Here is a 22,756-nt window from a genome sequence, read left to right as displayed (position 1 = left end):
AACTATGCTCCACTCTGTTTTAAAAAGTAAAGCTTTCCCCTTTCACAAACAGTACTGGGAAAAGTGGATATCCACACGCAAAAGGATGGCGTTGGACCCCTATCTCATATGATATACAAAAATTAACGAAGAACGGATCAACAACCTAAATATGAGAGCTGAAACCGTAACACTCTTAGAAGAAAACATAGGGGCAAATCTTCATGAACTTGAATTTGACAGCTCTTTGGTATTACATCAAAAGTACCGTATGAGCAACAAAAGGAAAAATAGATAAAGTGGACTTCATCTAAATTAAAAACTTTTGTACATCAAAGGACATTATCAAGTAAGTAAAAAGACAGCCTACAGAGAGGGAAAAATATTTGCAAATCACATATTTGATAAGGGTCTAGTATCCAGCGTATATAAAGAACTCATAAAGAACTCATAACTCAACAACAAAACAACAGACATTTCTTCAAAGAAGACATACAAATGGCCAAAAAGCACATGAAAAGATGCTCAACGCTGTTAGTCATTAGGGAAATGCAAATCAAAACCACAGTGAGATACCACTTCACATCCACTAGAATGGCTATAATAAGAAGAAAAAGAAAAAGGAAAATGACAAGTATGGTGAGGATGTGGAGAAATTGGAACCTTCATACATTGCTAATGGGAATGTAAAATGGTTCAGCTGCTGTGGAAAATAGTTTGGTGATTCCTCAAAAAGTTCAACATAGAATTACCATATAACCTAGTAATTCCACTCCTAAAGAATTGAAAACAGGTACTCAAACAAGTATACATGTACACATGTTCATAGCAGATTCACAGTAATCAACAGAGGGAAACAAGCCAAATGTCTGTCAATGGACAGAAGGAGAAACAAATAGTGGTATATACATATGATTGAATATTATGCAGTCAGAAAAAGGAGTAAAGTGCTGGTATGAGCAACAATGTGGATGAACCTTGGAAACATGATGCTAAGTGAAATAACCAGATGTGTCACATATTGTATGATTCCATTTATATGAAATATGCAGAATAGGTAAATCAATAGAGAAAGAAAGCAGGTTGGTGGTTGCCAGAGGCTGGGAAGAGGGGAGAATGGGGAATAATGCTTAATGGGTATGGAATTTCCTTTTTGGGGGTGATGAAAATGTTTTGGCACTAGGTAGAGAGGATGGTTGTACAACGTTGTGAATGTACTAAATGCTACTGGATTGTTCACTTTAAAATGGTTAATTTCATGTTATGTGAATTTCATCTCAATTTTTAAAATCTCCAAAAAAAAAAAAGTAAAGCTTTCACAAACTTTGTTGCTTTAATTGTTAATAGTAATGCATACTTGGTAGATATCAGTATTTCAGGACACTGTTCTTGAGAATCATTGGCTGTAACCATCTGCCAGAATTACTAGCTGCCAGGATTATAGCCGCTCTCCTTTGCTGGGGGCAGGACCCCTAGGCCAGGGCTTTCTAACTCAGATGCCTTCAGGGACATTTATCCTGTTGTGATAAATGTTTGAGGTCAGCTGGATGTAAGGCATCAGGGAGTCATGGAGATTAGGTGGAACTGGGCTGGACGTGCACTGTCTAAATGCATTCCAGTTTAGACAAACTGCCCCTGGGCTGGTTCTTGTCTTCATCTTTCGGCCATCCCTCTTAAGCCATCTGACAGACTGATGTATTTTAAAAATCATCTTCAGTATGCCATCCCATTTCTAAAAACCAGTTTCCTGTCGCAGAATCTAAACCTCTCTGCCTTCCCTGTCCCGCAGAGGCTCTGAGAAAGCTCAGCTGGACCCATACAGCATCGTGAAACTGTTACCCTCCTCCTACCTCACCCTGTCCCAGCCACCTAGAGGCCTCGGGTGACAGGACTGAACCCCATTAGATCTGTAAGGGGAAGGGCTCTCTCTGAATCCTCGGTTTAAGGGTGACCCCGGGAAATGCTCAGCAGCTGGTTGCTGCCACTGCAGAGGGCATGGTGGGTTTCTGTGGTGCCACTTCCCCAGCAGTCTGAGTGCATGTCAGTCTGTTATCTGTCTACCCGCAGAGAAGGGGAGAGAGGCACAGAAGAATCTGGAAAGATTTTTGTGATTAGATGAGATGTAGGAAGTTGTTTTTTGCTTGTTTGTTTTAATCTGCCCAAGCTCTTAGAGGCTTGGACCCAATCAGGATGCTGGAAGCTTGGAGTGGGTGGGGTGTGTCAGGGGAGGAGGGGAGAGGGTGTGGAGGAAGGAGACTTAGTCCATTAGATCTAGGGAGTGGCTGGCACTGACTTCTTTTATGCTTCCAGCCCTATAGCTGCTTGTAATCCCTCTTTACTGCTGATTTTCTGGGAAGCACGTAGGACGTAGAGATCTTTGGCCCACGTCCTTTCATTATGTAACACTTCAGTGGACGTGTGCCGGGGCGGGGTTTGGGGGGGGCAGGAAGAGAAAAGTACCGTCGTGTGACTTGAGGGACGCCCTGCGGCTCTTGCCCTGAAATCCGCCCCCCTTACCCCACTCTCCCCATTTAGACTTGAACGGCAGAGAGAATTTTCCTTCCTTCCCTGAAATCCCGTGTACAGAGCTCTGAACTCCCGGTGGCTCAGCGTCTGGCCCACAGAGGTGGTGCTGACCCAGGGCCCTGGGAACCATCCCACCTGTGGAAATGGAGGCTCGGCTTCCTCATATCCCAGGAGCTCGCTAGCTGCCGACTCAGGCAGAGTTCCTGGCCTTTGCTTACAGCACTTTAGTCAGTGAGCGTTTTCGCTCTTTTGGGGGAGATTGGCTCCCACAAGGGCATGCTTCACGCTGGAGCCGTCATGTGGGTGAGCATCAGAGTGTGTGCCCTCTGACCTCCAACCTGTCAGCCACTCCCCAGTGGGTGCTGGCGAGTTCCTGGATTAAGGGAGTATCTCTGCCCAAAAGACATGCTTTTTTTTCCTTTAATTTTTATTTTATATTGGAGTATAGTTGGTTAACAATGTTGTACACCTGAAACTGAGACATGCTTTCTTAAGACTTTAAATAAAGTAACGTGGAGAGGTTCATGGAAACTGTTGAGACACTGTCGGAAACCTTAAAAAGCCCAGCAGGCACCTCCACTCCTGGTGCTGTGAGAGTGCTTAAAGCCCAGCGGTGGCCTGGAAGTCAGGAAGGCCGGGTAGCCGCTCCTCGGAAGGGTAGGCTGTGACCCCACGGCTCTTCTTTCGTAGGGTATGAGTGGGCCGTATGGTGTCATGGCAACAGGGAAGGCTCTCGAGCCAGGCTGCCAGGGTTTCAGTCCTGGCTTATTAGTTGAGTGGCCTTGGAAAATTTATTTAGTGGTGCTGCATCTCAGTTTCCTCATCTGTATGTAGATCAGCGATGGCAATAGTACGTACCTCATAAGGTTGTTGTGAGGGTTGAAGATAATGCCTGTAAAATACTTGGCACCAAAATGGATGCACCCTAGGTGTTTAAGGATGGTGGCTCCCACCACCCACCCATGGTAGCCACATGATGGAGCCTGCAGGAGAGGACAAGAGGATGGCAGGAGGGCTCTGTATTGTGTGGTTTCCCTGTGATTAACGCAGACTCTGGTTTCTTCTGTATTCCTTTCCTTGCCCAGTACTGATCCTCCAGAAGGTGGAGAACGGAGACCTGAGCAAAAAGGTTCTGAAGATCACCGATTTTGGCCTGGCTCGGGAATGGCACCGAACCACCAAGATGAGCGCAGCAGGGACGTATGCCTGGATGGCACCTGAAGTCATTCGTGCCTCCATGTTTTCCAAAGGCAGCGACGTGTGGAGGTAAGGTCCAGAGGTGCAGGGTCAGCGCTCCCCAGATCTATTTTGGCTGCACAGATGCTTCAGGACTTGGAGAATTGAGGTTGCGTAGAATCCCAGGCACCCCAAGTAGGTCTAGGTGACCCCTTCAGAGCACTCTACACTAAATCCCACGTTGCCAAAGGACAGTTTCTAACACCTTCCTCTGCCAGAAATCCCCCCAGTGCTATGGGGCAAGTACCACCTCTATGTAGACCCCTTTGTGTTGGTGATTGCTCCCTAGGAAGGACCAGGAGATTCTAGGGGCAGTGTGTACTGACCTCTAGGGTGGTGAGGGTACCCAGACACTCCTGGAGACCTTCCCCACAGTCACCCTGGCTTCCTCAGCAACCGTGGCTGTTACTGTTGGACTTGTTCTCACTATAAGCCCTTCAGCTGATGAGTATTGTTTGTGCTGTCTCTTTTTTCTGAGTGGGCTGGAAATTATCCTTTCCAGTTATCCAGTTAAGCTTTTAGTCAAGGCTCTGTCTTGCCTGTTGAGCACTGATATAGAAATGGGAAAAGATAAGTCTCAAGCATGCACCCAGAATTGCAGAGTCAAAGATTAGACCAACCGTTCCCCTTAGTGAATGTCAGCCCAAGAGGTCACAAGGTCATGGATCTAAAAATCTTTTTCCCGCTGATGGGAGGATGAGCATCTACAGAGTAAGCATCCTTATGACTGTGAGACAGTAGCCTCACCTTGATATGCAGAAGAAAGGACTGTAGATTATCATCGTATTCATCTATGAAGTTGTTGCTTCTCAGTGTGTTGTAAAGTGAGCTTCTGTGTGTGTGTGTATATTTTAAATAACAGCTTTATTGAGATATTACTCACATACTGAAAAGTGCACTTTTTAAAATATATAAGCCAGTGATTTTTAGTAAATTTACAATGTATTACACTGATCATCATTGTTATTAGATTCCTAAGGCTGCTGTAACAAATTACCACAAACCTGGTGGCCTAAAGCAATAGAAATTTACAGTCTAGAGGCCAGAAGTCTGAAATCGGTGTCAGCAGGGCCATACTCTCTCCAGAGACTCTGGGGCAGACAGATTGTGTTCCAAATAAGGATTCTGGGTATTAGGACATGGACATATCTTTTCAGGGCCACCATTCAACCCATGACAACCACTAACTATTTCCAGAATATTTTTTATCACTCAAAAAAACCCTCAATACCTATTAGTAGTCATTCCCTAATACCCCCTACCCCTACCCCTACTCCCTGGCAACCACTAATTTACTTTCTGTCGCTATGGATTTGCCTATTCTGGACATTTCATATAAATGGAATCATACAGTATGTGGTCTTCTGTGACTGGTTTTTTTCACTTGCATAATGTTTTCAGGCTTCATATATGTTTTTCAGAACTTCATTCTTTTAATAGCTGAATCATATTGCATCATATGGGTATACCACAATTTGTTTTTCTGTTCTTTAGTTGATGGACATTTGGGTTGTTTCACTTTTTGTCTAATGTAAGTAATGCTGCTATGGACATTTGTGTACATGCTTTTGTGTGAACATATGTTTTCAATTCTCTTGTGTATACACCTAGGAGTGAAATTTTCTGAGTCATATGGTAATTCTATATTTAACTTTTTCAGGAACTGCCAGACAGTTTTTTACCACGGCCATTACCATTAGCAACACATGAGGGTTCCAATTTCTCCACATCCTCTCAACACTTGTTATTTTTTATTATAGCCATCCTAGTGGATGTGAAGTGGTATCTCACTGTGGTTTTGATTTGTGTTTCCCTAATGACTAATGACATCGAGCATCTTTTCATGTGCTTATTGGCCATTTGTATATCTTCTCTGAATAAATATCTGTTCAAATCCTTTGCCAATTTTAAAATTGGGTTATATGTCCTTCCATTTTTATGTTGAAAGGGTTCTTTATCTATTCCAGATACAAGTCCCTTATCAGATACATGATTTGCAAATAATTTCTCCCATTCTGTGGGTTTTCTTTTCACTTTCTTGATGATATCCTTTGAAACACAAGCATTTTTAATTTTGACGACGTTGGGTTTATCAGTTTTTTCTTTGATTGCTTGTGCTTTTGGTGTCATATCTAAGAAACCAAGTCATGAAGTTTTATACGTATGTTTTCTTCTAAGAGTTTTGTAATTTTAGCTCTTACATATAGGTCCATTTTGTTCCGTTTTGTTCCATTTTGACCTAATTTTTGTATGTGGTGTGATATAGGAGTCCAACTTCATTCTTTTACATGTGGCTATCTAGTTGTCCCAGCACCATTTGTTTAAAAGACTGTTTTTTTCCTCATTGAATTGTCTTGGCATCCCTGTCAAGAAGCAGTTCACCACAAATGAAAGAGTTTATTTTTGGACTCTCAATTCTACTCCATTGATCTATGTCAATAGATCGTTATGCCAGTGCCACCTGTTTTAAGAACTGTAGCTTTGTACTAAGTTTTGAAATTAGGAAGTGTGAGTCTTCCAACTTTCTTCTTCTTCAAGATTATTTTGGCTATTCCTAATCTCTTCAATTTCCATACGAATTTTAGGATCATTTTGTCAGTTTCTGAAAAGTAGGCAGCTAGAATTTTGATAGGGATTATGTTAAATCTGTAGATCACTTTGGGGAGTATTGCCATCTAAATAATATTGTCTTTCAATCCATGAACATGCGATATCTTCCTATTTATTTAGACCTTTAATTTCTTTCAATGATGTTTTATAGCTTCTGTATATTGAATCTTATTTCACTACACATTAATTATGGGTGAAGTACCTATTGTGAAGAAAAGAGTTTTCCTTTCGTTAAAATATCTGACTAGATCTCATTAGGTTGAGCTGTATCCTGATATTCAACTGTTTTTCACCCACAAAAGCAGCAATTTCGTATGCTTCAACCTACACTTTCATTGCTTGACTGTAGGCTAATGAGATTAGTTAATGTATTAATTAAGCTAAGCTGCTATTGCAAAGAGACCTACTGATGGTAGAAATGTACTTCTTTTTCAAGAGTAGTCCAGCCTGTCTGGGCTGGTGGGGCAGCTTTGCACCTTGAGATCATTCAGGAACTCAGGTCCTTTCAGCGTCCCTCGGTGTGTTATTCTTTTCTGAATGGTTACATCTGAGTGAAAGTGACTTCAGAATAATTATATCCCACAGAAAAGGGGAAAGAGAGCTTATCCATGGCAAGAAGTTTGTCTTTAATTTGGAGATGACTCCAAAAGTAGCTATTATTATTTCCATTTTACAGATGAGGTAACCAAGGCTTAGATGATTGAAATCAGTTGCCTAGGTTCACCCAGGTGGTAGAGGTAAAGCTGTGATCTGAACTAGATATGTGTCTCTTGAAACTCTGTGCTTGTACCCACGTCACCATCTATATACTCTTACTCCTGCGCTTTGGGCACCCTCTTCCAGGATGATTGGCCCACCATGCCTGGGACCCAGCAGCCTGTCCCAAGAGGGCCAAAGCATGTCTAGGAACTCGGGACAAAGCTGGTTCCCAGACTGACTTGTAATGCATTTATTCCTCCAAGAAATGTTTGTTGAATACATACTTACTCTGTTATGACCAAGCAAGTGGACTTCCTTCCCGCTGTACAATGGAAAGACCAAACACCGAGGCAGCGGTCTTTTGCAGAGAGAAAAAGGATTTATTGCAAGGGGACCAAGCAAGGAGGCAGGAGGCAATGCTCAGATATGTTTCCCCAGTTGATCAGCTGTTGAGTGGGATGTTTATCATGGAAGCAGGGAATAAGAGGCGGGGTGGGGGGGGGTGGGAAATGGTCGGTGGAAAGTAATTTGTAAGTTTCTGGAGTTCTCTGCCCAGGCTCGACTGTTCTTCATGCCTCTTCATGGATTGCATGTGCAAATTCAGGGGGCGTTCCCTATGTTACATGGGGTGGATTTTCAGCCTGTGACATCTAAAGTTCACTATCAAAGTTCACTATTGGTTGTCCTAGTCCCTCAGTGTGCCTGAAGGGGCTGCCAGCAGGTTGTTTGCATATCTGTGGTTTCCCTGGTATTCTGCAAAACAAGCTTGGTGTCTTCCATGTATCATTTTATTTCTATCCTATTTCTACCTTATGGGCCTTGAGTGTGTAAGGTAAGGGTATGACTTCAGTGTCAGGTACTGGGCTGAGCCTGAATCCAACCCCCTTCCCTCCCACTCCCCTCCTGGAACTCATCCGGGGCCTTGGGCCTCTGCAGTTGGTGGGTGCCCAGGGCCAGCTGAGTTTGTCTCACTGTTCTTCGAGTATAGTTCTCTAGGCCTCCTCTGTGCTGTGGTGGAGTGTAGGATGAGAATGGCCCAGACCCCCTCAAGAAGAGCAGTTCTTGCCCTTTGGTTGTGTTGTGCAGGGAGGGCAGCGGTGACAGCCAGAGGCCATTGTCCCACGGTGACTCTCTGCCTGTCATGTGTAGGATGAGGTGGAGGCATTTTGTTAATTAATCATTTTACGTTTTTTAAATTACGGAAGGAAAACATGTTCACTATAGAAAAAAATTAGAAAATATGGATAAACAAAAAAGGAAAAAGAAAAGGAAAGAAAAGAAAAAGAAAATCACCCACAACGCACTTCTAAAGATAATCTATGTTGACATTTTGGTGTGTTTATTCCTGTTCCTGTGATCACCCACCCATCCCTTAAAATGGGATCATTCTGTTTTGTAAGCTGCTTTTTGAATGTAACAGAGCACGAGCAGCATATTGCCATGTTAATAAGTATTTATTATGTCAATAAATATATTAACATATACATTTATAAATAAGTTAGTAAATATGTTGTCATTTTGAATGAGGGTCTGGTTAACAGCAAGAATAGTAAACTGTGTGTTACCTAACAGTTTACAAAGTACTTTCACATATGGTAGTTCAGTTGTCTTTGCCAAAGATTATTAAACAGTCAGCTTGGTTCCTGGAATGTGGGCCCACAGCTGATGACCAAGTGCAGGAGCCCATTCAAGGGACACCCTCTCCTTTTGGAGGGTGGGTCCCTGAGTTGACAGTCTTAAAGTCCATGCAGGTTAATAAGAAAAACAACCCTGGCCCAGCACGGGTACAGAATTGCTGCATCTTCGGTTGGGAAGGGTTGCTATTCGCTCTAGGGCTTTTCTTCATTTTGAAAAAAATAAAACATCCCTCTCCCACATCCGATATTACCAAACAGTGGAAAAGATTACTGCACCTCTGGAGGTGGTTAATTATTGACACAGGGTGCATTTCTGAGGGTTTGGGTTTAGGCTATCGCTCTTGGGAAATCACTGGCAGCACTGTGGGAGCTGGCACTTCTCTGGGGGGAAGGGACTCTGAGGCAGAGTTCTAGCTGAGCTGGTACTTTGAGGCTGCTTGTAAACAGTCTTGAACAGACCTCTTGACCTTCTCTTAACCCAGGGAGGGCAAGAAAGGAGGCTAAACCTGAGGTAAATCATGTGGACTTCTACTGTCCTCCTCTCCCTGAGGCTCAGATCCCTCTAATGTGTGCTTCTCCGGTCCCCTTTTTGGACTCTGTTCCTGCCAAAGGAGCACCAAGCCTTCATTTACATCACCCACCTTCTGTTATAAAAATACAGAGGAACACTGGCAGAGGAACACTTTGACTGGTTTAGTCATCCCCAGAAAGACTTCTTCCCTGAATGCTGGTACCCCTCGGCACGGCTCTCCACAGCCACTTTCTCATTTCAGGCCTTTCCGAGAGGGAAGCACACGGTGTTTACGAGCCATAGATGGCGGTTTCAGGATGCGGGGTAGTTTTTTTTTTTTTTTTTTTAATTAATTAATTTATTTATTTATGGCTGTGTTGGGTCTTCGCTTCTGTGCGAGGGCTTTCTCTAGTTGTGGCAAGCGGGGGCCACTCTTCATCGCGGTGCGCGGGCCTCTCACTATCGCGGCCTCTCTTGTTGCGGAGCACAGGCTCCAGACGCGCAGGCTCAGTAACTGTGGCTCACGGGCCCAGTTGCTCCGCGGCATGTGGGATCTTCCCAGACCAGGGCTCGAACCCGTGTCCTCTGCATTGGCAGGCAGATTCTCAACCACTGCGCCACCAGGGAAGCCCCGGGGTAGTTATTGTTATTCTTTCCTTGCAGCTCTTCTATGAGGTAGGGAATTGCTGTCTCTGTTACACAGATGAGGAAACAGGTTTGGAGAGGTGAACTTGCTTTCTCAAGGTCCCACGGCTGTAAGTGGTAAAGCAGGCATTCGACTCAAGTCTAAGTCTTTCTTGAGCAGCACTTCTCCCACTTTTCCTAGTTGTAGAGCCCTTCAAATGGAATGGAATGCCCATGAACAAAGGACCAAGCCAGGTGAGAGCAGAGCTGCCCTTGTGGAAGCTGCGAGGAGAGGGTTCCTGGCTCCTTTCCCTTCCAGGTGGCCTGAGACATCTCCACGGAGTAGAGCTCAGTGTAAACACCATCACAGAGGAAATGCCAGGACACAAACAGGACACGTGTTTGGATCTTCGAAAACACCCTGTCTTTCCAGGTAGTTAGGCTTGGGACATCGACTGTCTTTGCCTGGATGGAAGAAAGGGGTTTCGGGAACCTTGAGTTTTTGTTCCTCAGGGTGGAAGTGGGCAGTAATGCCGAGAGTAGGCAACTGAAGATGGGAGTCTCTCTAACCGGGAATCTAGTTAGCAGCGCTGAGAGCTCGTAGAGGTCACTTGGTGGACGCTGCCCAGCATGACTGCTGTCTGGATAAGTCACATGAAAAGTTTGGCAGGAAGTGTCCTAGTGCAGTTCTTGATGATACTTGGGGCTTACTCTGGGGTACCCAGTGCAGCCTGCAGGACCATCTGACTACACACTCACTCTTACACCCACCCACCAATTCATTCATTATGTGAGGGCCTAGGCATCCCAGAGCCTGGGCAAGACCCTGAGAATGCAAAGATTAGGAACTACTGTCCCTGCCCTTTAGGAGCCCACAGGCTGGTAAACAAACAACTAGAATACCTGACAGCACAAACAAGGGCTGAGTAACATGCTGGGGTGTCGGGAGGCTTCCTAAAGTGTCCAGTTGTTCCCATCAGCCTAAACTAAAATCCACCTTCTTGTCAGGACAAGACAAGACCTGCAACTACCAGTCTACTAGGCTCTTTTTTTTTTTCCTGTCAAAATACATAAAGAAAATGATAGTATTTGGAGGGCTCACTCGGGGAAAGCCATTGTCCAAGGACACTGGCCAGTCCACTCTGAGGGTCCCTCTGTAGAGACCCCCGGGATGCCCTGGCACATTGGTGGGCACATTGCTCTCCTTTGGAGCCATGCCAGGCCATGCCATGGGATCCTTTGAGGGCAAGCCCATGCTCTTGTGCTCTCTGATCCCTGTCTCTGGAGCCCTGGCTCCTCCCTCAGTTAGCAGAGTTTCACTCAGGGTTCAGCTACCTCCTGCCTCCATCCTGGTCTGGTGTAGGTGACCCTCCTTTGTGCTGTCACAGTATCTCTGTTGTGACTCCTCTTTCCATATTCTAATTGATACTTTTTCTATTCCTCTTGCTAGTCTCTTTGTGGATAAGATCTGTGTTTTTTTATCCTGTATCCCAGTTCTTGGCATTGAGTTTGATGCATAGTAAATATTTAGTAGATGTTTAAAATGAATGAATAAATGCTGGTACATTTGAATCATATCTTGAAAGATGATTAGTAGAGTTTACCAAGCAGAGAACTGGTCGAAGGGCATTCTAGGGAGAAGGAATTGAGAATTGGTCCAGGTCCACCGTGACTTACTCCACATATGCCCTTAATATATGCTGCTAACCCCATCTAAAACTTGCTTTCCTCATCTGCAAAATGATGATAATACTTATCTTGCAGGTTTGTTGTAGGGATTCAAGATCATGTTTGTAAATGTCTTAGCATACTGCACATACAAGCTACCATGATTGAATAGTTGCTGGGTTTATTATTATTTTTTTAAAATAAATATGTCTTCTTGTTGGTTGTAAACTACTGATGAGTATTACCAAAAAATTGAGCTTTGTGTTGAAAATATAAGGAGAGACCCTCTTCCAACTGTTCATGGCCTTATGGTTTCTGGTCCTGACTTATTCCTGGAAGGATTAAACACTACATGAGTTTGCCTGGTTCTGATTGTGAATTCATAGAATAATTATTCCGTAAGCTTTGTGCTCCCCATTCCCTAACTCACAGAACATGTGAAAAGAAATTCTTCATGTGGACTTGAAAGGTAGGGAAAGAACTCGAAGCCCTCACAGCTGATGCGCTGCTCTGCTCTACCGATGCAGTCCACCCTTGTGAAACTTTCCCCTTTGAATTAGACAGAGGTCACCGTTAGGGACGCACTCACGCTGACGGGGGCAGGAATCTATTCAACCTAGTGGGCACTGAAAGAAATCTTTCACAGGAGCAAAATATGTTTGTTTCGGGTGGTCATCTCTCTGCTTTTATAAAGCTAAAAAAAAATGTATCTGTTGCTATATGATCCAGCAATCCCACTTCTGGGCATATATCCATACAAAATTATAATTCAAAAAGATATATGCACCCCTATGTTCATAGCAGCACTATTTACAATAGCCAAGACATGGAAACAACCCATGTGCCCATCAACAGACGATTGGTTTAAGAAGATGTGGTATATATACACAATGGAATGTTACTCAGCCATTAAAAAGAATGAAATAATGCCATTTGCAGCAACATGGATGGACCTAGAGATTGTCATACTAAGTGAAGTAAGTCAGAAAGAGAAAGACAAATACCATATTATATCACTTATATGTGGAAACTAAAATACAACACAGATGAACATATCTACGAAACAAAAACAGACTCACAGACATAGAGAACAGACTTGTGGTAGCCAAGGGGGAGAGGGGTGAGGGAGGGAAGGATTGGGAGTTTGGGATTAGCAGATGCAAACTAGTATATATAGGATGGATAAACAACAAGGTCCTACTGTATAGCACAGGGAACTATATTCAATATCCTGTGATAAACCATAATGGAAAAGAATATATATATGTATAAGTGAATCATTTTGCTATACAGCAGAAATTAAACACAGCATTGTAAGTCAACTATACATCAATAAAATTTAAAAAAATAAAAAATAATGTATCTGTGACTTAAGCTGAAATTTTCTTAAAGCAGGAAAAAATGTATTCCCAGAAGGCTGCCTCTTCTCCCAGTTTATTACATTGACAATAGCAACCACAAAATAGATGTGGCCCTTGATCACTGATTAAAACACTAGAGCAGGGGCTTCCCTGGTGGCGCAGTGGTTGAGAATCTGCCTGCCAATGCAGGGGACACGGGTTCGAGCCCTGGTCTGGGAAGATCCCACATGCTGCAGAGCGACTGGGCCCGTGAGCCACAATTACTGAGCCTGCGCGTCTGGAGCCTGTGCTCCGCAGCAAGAGAGGCCGCGATAGTGAGAGGCCCGCGCACCGCGATGAAGAGTGGCCCCCGCTTGCCACAACTAGAGGAAGCCCTCTCACAGAAGCGAAGACCCAACACAGCCATAAATAAAATTAAAAAAAAAAAAAACAAACCCACTAGAGCAGTGCATTTCATTTCATGACAGCCTTGTCAGACTGCTTGTGTTATTTGCACTTCACAGATGAGGAATTTGAGGAACAAGACTTTGAAACCAAGTGTGCTTGACTGCAGAGTTTTCGCTTATAGCCAGTAGGCTTTATGGTCTCCCTTTTATATTATAGCAGTACTTCCGTTTCGTTAGTCTCCCTACATGTCAGAGAGGATGTGGGATGCTCGTCAAAGCCTCGCGAGATATTTGCGTGAAGTTGCACCTATGGTTCATGGTGCGGCTTCTGTCTTCTTCCTCTCCTTAGCTATGGGGTGCTGCTTTGGGAGCTCCTGACCGGTGAGGTGCCCTTCCGAGGAATCGATGGCTTAGCTGTCGCTTATGGAGTGGCCATGAACAAGCTTGCCCTTCCCATTCCTTCTACATGCCCGGAACCTTTTGCCAAACTCATGGAAGGTGAGTGACCCCTGGCTGGAACAAAACTGGAGACCGTTTATTTTTCTATCGGCACTCGATAGATTGTGGCCAGTTCTGCAGGATCAGTAACTGAAAGAGGAGGTGAAGTATGAGTCAGTCAAGGAGGAATCCTAAGGATGGTTGGAAGAGCTACTTCAAGATGATGTCAGCACCCTGCTACACTGGTGTCACCGATGTCCCTCTGTCCATCTAGTGACTGTAGAACGTAGCTTAGAAACTGAAGGCTGCTATCCAGTGCTTCAGAATATTATTATTTAATCCAAAGTAAGAAGGTATAGCAGCTTTTATCTCAAGACCTCTGAGTGTCTTACATGTAGAAATGAAGATCTAAGAAGAAAGGAAATCTAAAATTCATCTAGGCGAGCCCTGTGATTTTGTCAGTGAGAAATCCTAAGCTGAGAGAGGTTAAATGGATAGGTGGTCACTCCATTGGTTAGTGGCTCAGCTGAGAGTAGATAGAATTCACTTTTCCTGACTCCCACGCCAGTGCTTTTCGTCCTTGCCTTCTCATCAGCACGTTGAGTTGGGGAAGGGTAGCTCATTTATTTATGGGAAATTGGGGCCCAAGGTGTAGTTACCCATTGTCAGGACTGGAATCGTGTAGTAACTTGATAAACTGTGGTAGCTGTAGTTCATGCAAGAAAACGCTTTGGACTTGCCTTACTTATGTGAAATCAGTAGTCAGAATGGAATGGGTGCAGAGCTGCTGCATTGTGTTTCCAGCTTCACTCTTGATGATTGTGATGTTGGGCAGATTGCTTTACTTCCTGAGCCCTGTTTGGGGTTCCCTAAGTCCCAGTCTCTATTTCTGGAAGGAGAAATGAGAGGTGGTTTTCTGTCAAATGAGGTCACGTAATATCCTAAGTCTTACATTTGCCTCTGTCCGCTAATGCTTCCTGCTGACTCATGTGCCCCATGCAGATTGCTGGAATCCTGACCCCCATTCACGACCATCTTTCACGAATATCCTGGACCAGCTAACTACCATAGAGGAGTCTGGTTTCTTTGAAATGCCCAAGGACTCCTTCCACTGCCTGCAGGATGATTGGAAGCATGAGATTCAGGAGATGTTTGACCAACTCAGGGCCAAAGAAAAGGTAAGAAAGAGAAGCAAAAGGCATGCATTGAATGAGTGGATCTTCTCCACTGGGGCCTCTGGACCGATTCTGACATGACCACGTTCCTGCTTGGTTTGTGGCAACAGAGCAGCTTTTTCCTTCCTGGCTTTACATGGAGAGTTCTCCAGGCCTCAGGTGTCACCTGAAACGATTGAGAATTTTTCTTTCTTTTTGGGATGTGGCAGGAATAAGTGAGGTGGGGGGGTCATGAATCCAAAGCTCTCCTTGCAGAGTATCTACTTCATTGTCCAAACTGGAGGAGGAGCACCGCTGGGCAAGTACCAGCAGGGTGTCCCACCCTGCCCCCCGCCGGCTGGAAATCCGAGAGCGTCTAGAAAGCTTTCTTTGTTCTGCAGTGGACTTGTGGAAGGGGTTTAACTGGATATAGGGGTACTTCAACACTGAGAGCAATTATCAGAACATGTTGCCAGTGTCTTTGGGGATCAGAAACAGCATATGGGCTAAAAATACCATGAGTCTGAAACTGTTTGGCATTTTTCATGTTTTTATGAAAAGGGCTCAAAGGCTGAACCAACTGAGGAGTTCAGAGACTCATAGCCCATTAGAGATCTGCCTTTTTGTTTTGGAGACCATTCCTTAAATGGCCCCTCTCTCTGCCCGTAGTGTCTGGCCAGCAGTCAGCGTCCACACGGAGGAAGCCAATCAAAGCGGTTATGTTGTTTATCCTGCGGGGCCAGTGGCTAGGGGCACAAGGGATGTCCACGGATAGACTTGGTTAATTTCTTCTTTCCCTTCTCACTCCCCTCTGTGGAAATTTGGGAAGCAGTATAATAATAGTAGAATCTAAAATTATCTTTATGGCTTCCCAGTTCTTTCAGTTGAAAGGTCTGATGAGACCTTTTCACCCATTTTATCCAGGAGTCTTATGGCCCCTGCTGCCAGCATGTAGGGCAGGTGTTATTAACTTTTTCATCTCAGAGCTGAGGGTCAGTGTCTATCTAAAGTCACACAACTAGTAAGTGAGGAGGCAGAATCTTGAACTGGGGTCTTCTGATTCCAAAACCATTTTCTTTCCAATATCATCGTTTCCCTTATCAAAGGACTTAAAAATCATTTCTGGAGCTGATTTGAAGATATAACTCTTTTGATGCCACATAGCAATCCTTGTACTATTTGGCAAGTCAAGGTGCCTTCTGCAGGGGGATGCAGTGAGCTTATGATATTCATTAGGGACCCAGGGGGAGAGAGGGGTGGATCTGTACTGACCATTGAGCAGAATGATTAAAAGAGACTGTTCCAATTACTAGTTCTATTCCAACTAGAAGAACACCAGAGTTCCTGGCCTTTTTTGAGATTGCTGAATCACTGACTCCTGGTTATTTCTTTTTCTTTTTTTTTAATTTATTTTTTATTGAAGTATAGTTGAATTACAATGTTGTGTTAATTACTGCTATACAGCAAAATGACTCAGTTATATTATATATATATATATATATATATATATATATATATACGCATTCTTTTTCATATTCTTTTCCATTATGGTTTATCACAGGATATTGAATATAGTTCCGTGGTTATTTCTTTTGATTGATGAAATTATAAGGGTACCAGACAATAAGAAAAATGAAAGTTGAATTTTGTCAGGAAGTAGTTACTAGAAAAAGTCAAACCAATTCTCATAATAGCTAACATTTGTAGAGCATGTGCTATTTGCTATGCTCTGTTATGAGTAATTTATATGAATTCTTACATAATCTTGCATAATAAGGTAATAATTGCCTTATGTAATACAGTCCTGTGATATTGGTGCTAGTAACTCCGTATAACATGTGATGCCCATTTTAACTTGCTCAAGGCCACAAATCAGCCACTTTGTTCCAGAGTCCTTGCTTTTAACACCAATGCTGTGATACCTCTCCATTATAAGGCTTGGAGTTAGGCAAGTGAGGGTGAAATGGGTAATGAGCTTTCTCTCTGGAGAGATTCCTCTTAAATCATTTTATGTGGAAGATGTGATTTGCATACTATGGAGTTGATACCCAAATAGGTGTTTCGCAAGAAGGGGATTTACCATGCTGGAGGGTTTCCAGGTATATGGTGCCATAGTTGAGTACTCCATAAATGTCCTGTTTTCCCATATGATTCACTCTTCAGGTTGGCTCAACCTACTACTGCTTCTGTGTATGTGAGGATGGATTGGTCTCTGGGCTGGGGTTCAAGTTCCCTTAAAGGAAGGAGCTTAAACCCAAGCCATCCCTTAGGCAAGAGCATGCAGGAGAGAGGACTTAGAAAGGCTGAGATTAGCTCGAACTAATTTTCAGCTTTCCCATTTAGCAGCAAAATAACCAACCAGGAATAATTTTTCTGAATCTTCTATGTGTTTTTGTTCTGATGGTGAAAACAAAGCAGTGGGACCAGGAAGCCAAGGATGTGGAGGGCGCTCAACAATTAATCTGTTTGGGGCTTATTTCATCAAAGAAGGAGAAGTTCAAAAGTTCAAGCTCATTTCTCAGGCACTGTGATGAATCCATGTTCCCATAAAGAAGGACTGCATTTATAAAATTGTCTTCTCTCTCCTCCTCCTTCTTTCTCTCATTCATTCATCGACTCAACAGTTAATCAGGAACTACTGAGGACCTACCACGTACCAGACAACTTTCAAGGTGCTCATCCTCTTCTCATTTTTCTCCTTTCTGTCATTTTTATGGTCATTTTCATATACTCTTGAGAATAGAAGGCAAGTTGAATGGAAAACTCCTTTCATCAGAATATTTTATTCCCATTTTGTTTCTGTTTTCTCTTCTGCTCTCTGCCTGCCGCTCTGCTTCCCCGATATGCGTTCACATACTTTTTTCTAGCCCTGGGTTCCATTTCTATATTTTGTTCTAGTCCAGAATGACTTCTTATAGGGGAGCATTTCATTGAGAATTTTGAATTTCAACCACAGAAGTGTTGCTCTGGCTGCTTTATTGAAAAAAACTTCTGCCTTTTTAGACATGGTTCTCTCAGGTTGTTGACATGAAAGCTTCCTAAGTTTTAGTCCTCCGCCTCCACCCCACTTCAATCCTAGGCCTGCGGTAACCAGTGTTAACAGTTTAGAGTCCGCGTGTTTAAATTTTATACGCATGCTTTGTTCTCTTTCCTGGGCTCTCTCCCATTTCCTGATGCCATAAGCCCCCACCTCTTTCCAGGAATTCCATGGTGAGTTCATTTGTAAATTCATGCAGGAGGAAAAAAGGGGAGGGAGGGAAGAGGTTCTGCCTACCTTCTAGAGAAAGTGCCTGGCAAAGACTTCAGGAAATGTTCTCTCTTCTCTTTGCTGTGCTGTCCCCATCCTTCCAGAGCAAAGGGTTGTCCTTTACGATAAGATGCAAGTTTAAACCACACGCTCAGTGGATTCACTCACCAAGTGAACAAAGATTTAGATGACGCGCCTCACGAACCTTTTGAACAGCCACCCTGGAAATATATTTATTTTCATTTGAATGTTAGGCGATGCCTGGAGGGTGATTCATTTACAGCACACACATTTTAAGCTAGATCACATTAAGCTGGCTCTGGTTTTAAGAAACTTTCCTTTATGTAACAGAAAAAAAAATCAAAATAGAACCAGATCTGTAAATTTTGAGAATATGATTATATTTTCTACCCAAACGCCATCGTTTTTCCTGGTCACAGGTAATTTTGATCAGTCAATCAAGGGGCCCAGGGAACCATCAGCCCCCGTCTCCAGGGCTTGGCCTGTGGCTACTCTAGCTGTATCCTCAGGATGGCTCCTCTGAGCCTGCCTTTCCTCCATTTGCGGTGGTCGGGTGTTCATTTTCCAGCCAGCTCTTGAGCCCCCATCTCCGCCGGGGACTGAAGCGTGGGGCGTTGGAGGACAGCTGTCCGGGTTGCCGTGAGCACTGGCCCCCCCAGGGGCGAGCGCCCTCTGCATGGACCACCTGCCCCCCACACCGCCCCCTCTCCCCCCCTCCCCCCCATGGTTCTACCTGCCTGGCAGGAGCTGCACACCTGGGAGGAGGAGCTGACGCGGGCCGCACTCCAGCAGAAGAACCAGGAGGAGCTCCTGCGGCGCCGGGAGCAGGAGCTGGCCGAGAGGGAGATCGACATCCTGGAGCGGGAGCTCAACGTCATCATACACCAGCTGTGCCAGGAGAAGCCGCGGGTCAAGAAACGCAAGGGCAAGTTCAGGAAGAACCGACTGAAGCTCAAGGACGGAAACCGCATCAGCCTCCCTTCCGGTCGGTGGCCGGGGACCTGGGGGAAGTGGGAGTGGACCGAGAGGCTGGTGTGGCAGGGGGTCTGTGGGAACCGGGGACTGAGCTCAGAAACGTGAGACCCCCAGGGCTCATCACGGAGCCGGTTTAAGAAGGTCCGTTCTATTCCGTGGAAAGCCTGGCCTGCTGGACAGCTTCCGCCTTCCAGGGGGATTTTGTGGTGTGACTACACTCAGACTATGAGGGGAAGGCCATGAATGTGACAGGCCTGACAGGCGGGCTCAGTCCGGGCTGCTGGAAGCACGCCGTGCACACAGGCACATCTCACTTTAGTCAACCCTGGAGAAGGAATGTGTCCCTGGGGGAGAAAAATCCCAGGGTACGTGTGTATGTGCGTGTGAGTCTGCAAAATAACTCATCTCAGGGTTTCTGTAAATAATTAGCTCTCTCTGTGCAGTTGAGATTAGGATGAACGTTTAAGAATTTGATTTACACATAACCTTTCAGAAACACATTAGCTGAACAAAGGTACATTTGCAGTAGGTACAGCCTTGGGAAAATGCAAAGAAATATGAAACTATGACTTAGAATCTCTGCGGGGCGTAACGTACCCACGGAGGGAGGTGAGTACTCAAGTGTGTGTTATGTAAATAAAAAAGTTCATTGTATTCTGAGTCTGTAAGGCCCCAGGAAGCAAGCTTATTAGAAGTATAAGGAACCAAGGGAAAATGGCATAATAGGAGTAGTAGTGGATGATTTTAAGCACTGGGATGGTGGCTTAGGTACAGACAAGAGAATCCATCTAGTGAAATTCAGTGAATGTGTCGTTGCACATTTTTTTCCTTTCAGGCAACACAGAGTCTTTAAGCACCTCTGGAGCATCTGGCACGTGCCAGCATCTTGCTGTGTGCTAAGGAAGCAGATAGAAAAGCCATGGAGCTCACCTACAGGGAGATCACAGTCTAGAGGGGAGACCTAGGTGCAAACATGCAGATCTTTTTTATAGCCTTTTGATAGATGGGGCGAATGAAGCTCAGAATCTCAGAGAATGGGCATTTTACATTCCTCATGTGTGCTGTAAATGCCTTTGGAATACATCAGAATTCGGACCATTAACCGCATCTCCCTCACTTCCCCAGGTTCTGTGGGTTTTTAGTCCTGTTACCCCACACTTAGCGAGGAGCATCAGTCTCCCTGCTTTGGTCCCTGAGAAAAGGAGGCGTGTACGGATAGACTATATGAGATGGAGAATTTTAAGTTAGATTTCCTAGAATAATCGACAAGGTCTCATGATATTTTTTTTTTAATTAATTAATTTATTTTATTTTTGGCTGTGTTGGGTCTTCATTTCTGTGTGAAGTTTTTCTCTAGTTGCGGCAAACGGGGGCCACTCTTCATCGCGGTGCGCGGGCCTCTCACTATCATGGCCTCTCTTGTTGCGGAGCACAGACTCCAGACGCGCAGGCTCAGTAGTTGTGGCTCACGGGCCTAGTCGCTCCGCGGCATGTGGGATCTTCCCAGACCAGGGCTCGAACCCATGTCCCCTGCATTGGCAGGCAGATTCTCAACCACTGCACCACCAGGGAAGCCCTCTCATGATATTTTTTAAAACTATTCTAAGCACGTACTTGCTACATCTATATACATTATATAGACATATGTACATTATATAGACGGCTTTATGAAAACCATATAATGAAGTTCACTTGGGTAATGAAGTTTCCTTCTCTTCATACGTCCATCTTGCCACATCCCTATGGGAAAAAGAAATGATTCTGAAAGAGAACATTTCGCAGGTGAAAAGGAGCTTCTCAGGAAATAGGGCCTGTCCCTCAAGCCTGCCAGGAAGTGTCAGTTCTCTCATAGGAATTTTTTTTTTAACTGAGGTATAGTTGATGTACAATATTACACAAGTTTCAGGTGTACAACATAGTGACTCACAGTTTTTAAAGGTTATACTCCATTTATAGTTATTATAAAATATTGGCTGTATTCCCTGTGTTACAGTATATATCCTTGTAGCTCATAGGAATTTGATAATGGGAAGATTCTAATGCACACGCATCTGTTTGTCTTTCCCCAAGCAGATTTCCAGCACAAGTTCACGGTACAGGCCTCACCCACCATGGATAAAAGGAAGAGTCTCATCAACAGCCGCTCTAGTCCTCCTGCAAGCCCCACCATCATTCCTCGCCTGCGAGCCATCCAGTGTGAGGCTGTTTCCCAAATTAGCTGGGGCCAGAACACACCAGGGGCACCTGTCCCCTGCTCTGTCCAGCCACCGACTGGTCCAGGCTGGCTCCGTCCATAACTCTGCCACTTCTCCTCCACAATATGTATATACATGCACATGTGTACGCAGACTCTTACCCCCCACCTCCTCTCTCCATGACCTTGACCCTTTCACTCTTAGTCAGATACCGGCAAAGGGGTTTGTGGGTATCAGCGGGCTCTTTAGTGAATTACAAAGCAATTTGGGATGCGATGAAGGTACCCTGGCCTGGGGACCTTGTGCACTTGCTGCCATATTTGGGGCATCGTGGTTTTTCTTTTCCATGCTTCCCAGGAAAGGGCTTTGTCAAAGTGTAGGTTCCAAGGTAAACTTGCCAGCTACTTTATGATAGGCCAAATCTGAACCAATTTTATTTTATGACAGTGTTTATTAAAAAGAACTTACACAAACACACATATATGCATATATGTAAAGTGTGTGTATGCCCTAATTTAAAGATAGAGAGATTTCGTCAAAAAACCCCCCAAGACCTGGATTTCTGGCTTTCCTTGAAAAATCAAATCAAATCAGTGGATTCTTTTTTTCGTATGCTCTGTATTTTGCCTCAGTCCCCTCAACTCCCTGTTTTCTGGTAATTGGGTCACTCCATTCATTTATGATATAAGGCCAGTCTCTGAAGCATTTGGCTTTCAACCCTTGCTCTAAGGTATCAGGGTCAGAAGAAGGCACCTCCTCTCCTATCTGTTATATTTCTCCAGGCCCGTTCCTTCCCCCTCTCCTACCCCTGACTTCCTTCTCCACAGTGTTGAATTCCTCACTTTCTTCCTTTCCAGCACTTTCTTACCAAAATGTCTTCACTTATACATCTTCCTTACCCCTTATCTCTCACCTACTTCCTCACCGCCCCCCTCGCCCCCCAAGCCAGTCCCCGGCAACAAAACATGTTCCTAAGTCAGGTCTGCTTGGAGCTCTGGTGACTGGCCGACCTGAGTGCCCACTTTATGCTGGACTCGGGAGAATCTAGGAGGTTTTCTCACGTTTGGTACTTTGAAAGCACTGAGTGAGTGGTGGCTGGGAACTCCTTTACTTGCCTTTACTTGCCTGGCAGGCTCCACTCGGGCACAGAGTTTTTGACAAGGTCTGACTATCCCCCGCAGCTCCAGTTATGTGAGTGTGTGTGTCCAGTCGGGGAGAGGCCGGTTTGGGGGGACCTCTCTATTTTCCAGCTCCCATTCGACCTTTGTTATCCACAGTGACACCAGGCGAAAGCAGCAAAACCTGGGGCCGGAGCTGTGTCATCCCCAAGGAGGAGGGGGAAGAGGAGGAGAAGAGGGCCCCCAAGAAGAAGGGACGGACGTGGGGGCCAGGTACACTTGGTCAGAAGGAGTTTGCCTCAGGAGACGAAGGGTAAGAGCCAGATGATGGGAAATCCTTTAAAAATATGATGTGTAGTACCTTTTTCTCT

The 22,756-nt window shown here is 44.6% G+C and overlaps 1 protein-coding gene across 1 annotated transcript in view; it reads left to right on the top strand.

Annotated features, from left to right (window-relative positions):
- Positions 1-22,756, top strand: part of MAP3K9 (mitogen-activated protein kinase kinase kinase 9) — a 73,854-nt gene that overhangs the window by 43,252 nt on the left and 7,846 nt on the right. Inside the window, exons 3-8 of the mRNA XM_036843171.1 lie at positions 3,591-3,771; positions 13,587-13,735; positions 14,678-14,853; positions 18,842-19,082; positions 21,146-21,268; positions 22,545-22,698. Coding sequence (XP_036699066.1) covers positions 3,591-3,771; positions 13,587-13,735; positions 14,678-14,853; positions 18,842-19,082; positions 21,146-21,268; positions 22,545-22,698 — 1,024 coding nt within the window. The remainder of the gene's footprint in view (positions 1-3,590; positions 3,772-13,586; positions 13,736-14,677; positions 14,854-18,841; positions 19,083-21,145; positions 21,269-22,544; positions 22,699-22,756) is intronic.

This window comes from Balaenoptera musculus, chromosome 2 (genome assembly GCF_009873245.2).
Source record: "Balaenoptera musculus isolate JJ_BM4_2016_0621 chromosome 2, mBalMus1.pri.v3, whole genome shotgun sequence".
Taxonomy (NCBI): domain Eukaryota; kingdom Metazoa; phylum Chordata; class Mammalia; order Artiodactyla; family Balaenopteridae; genus Balaenoptera; species Balaenoptera musculus.
This window is presented reverse-complemented; position numbering and strand designations above follow the sequence as displayed.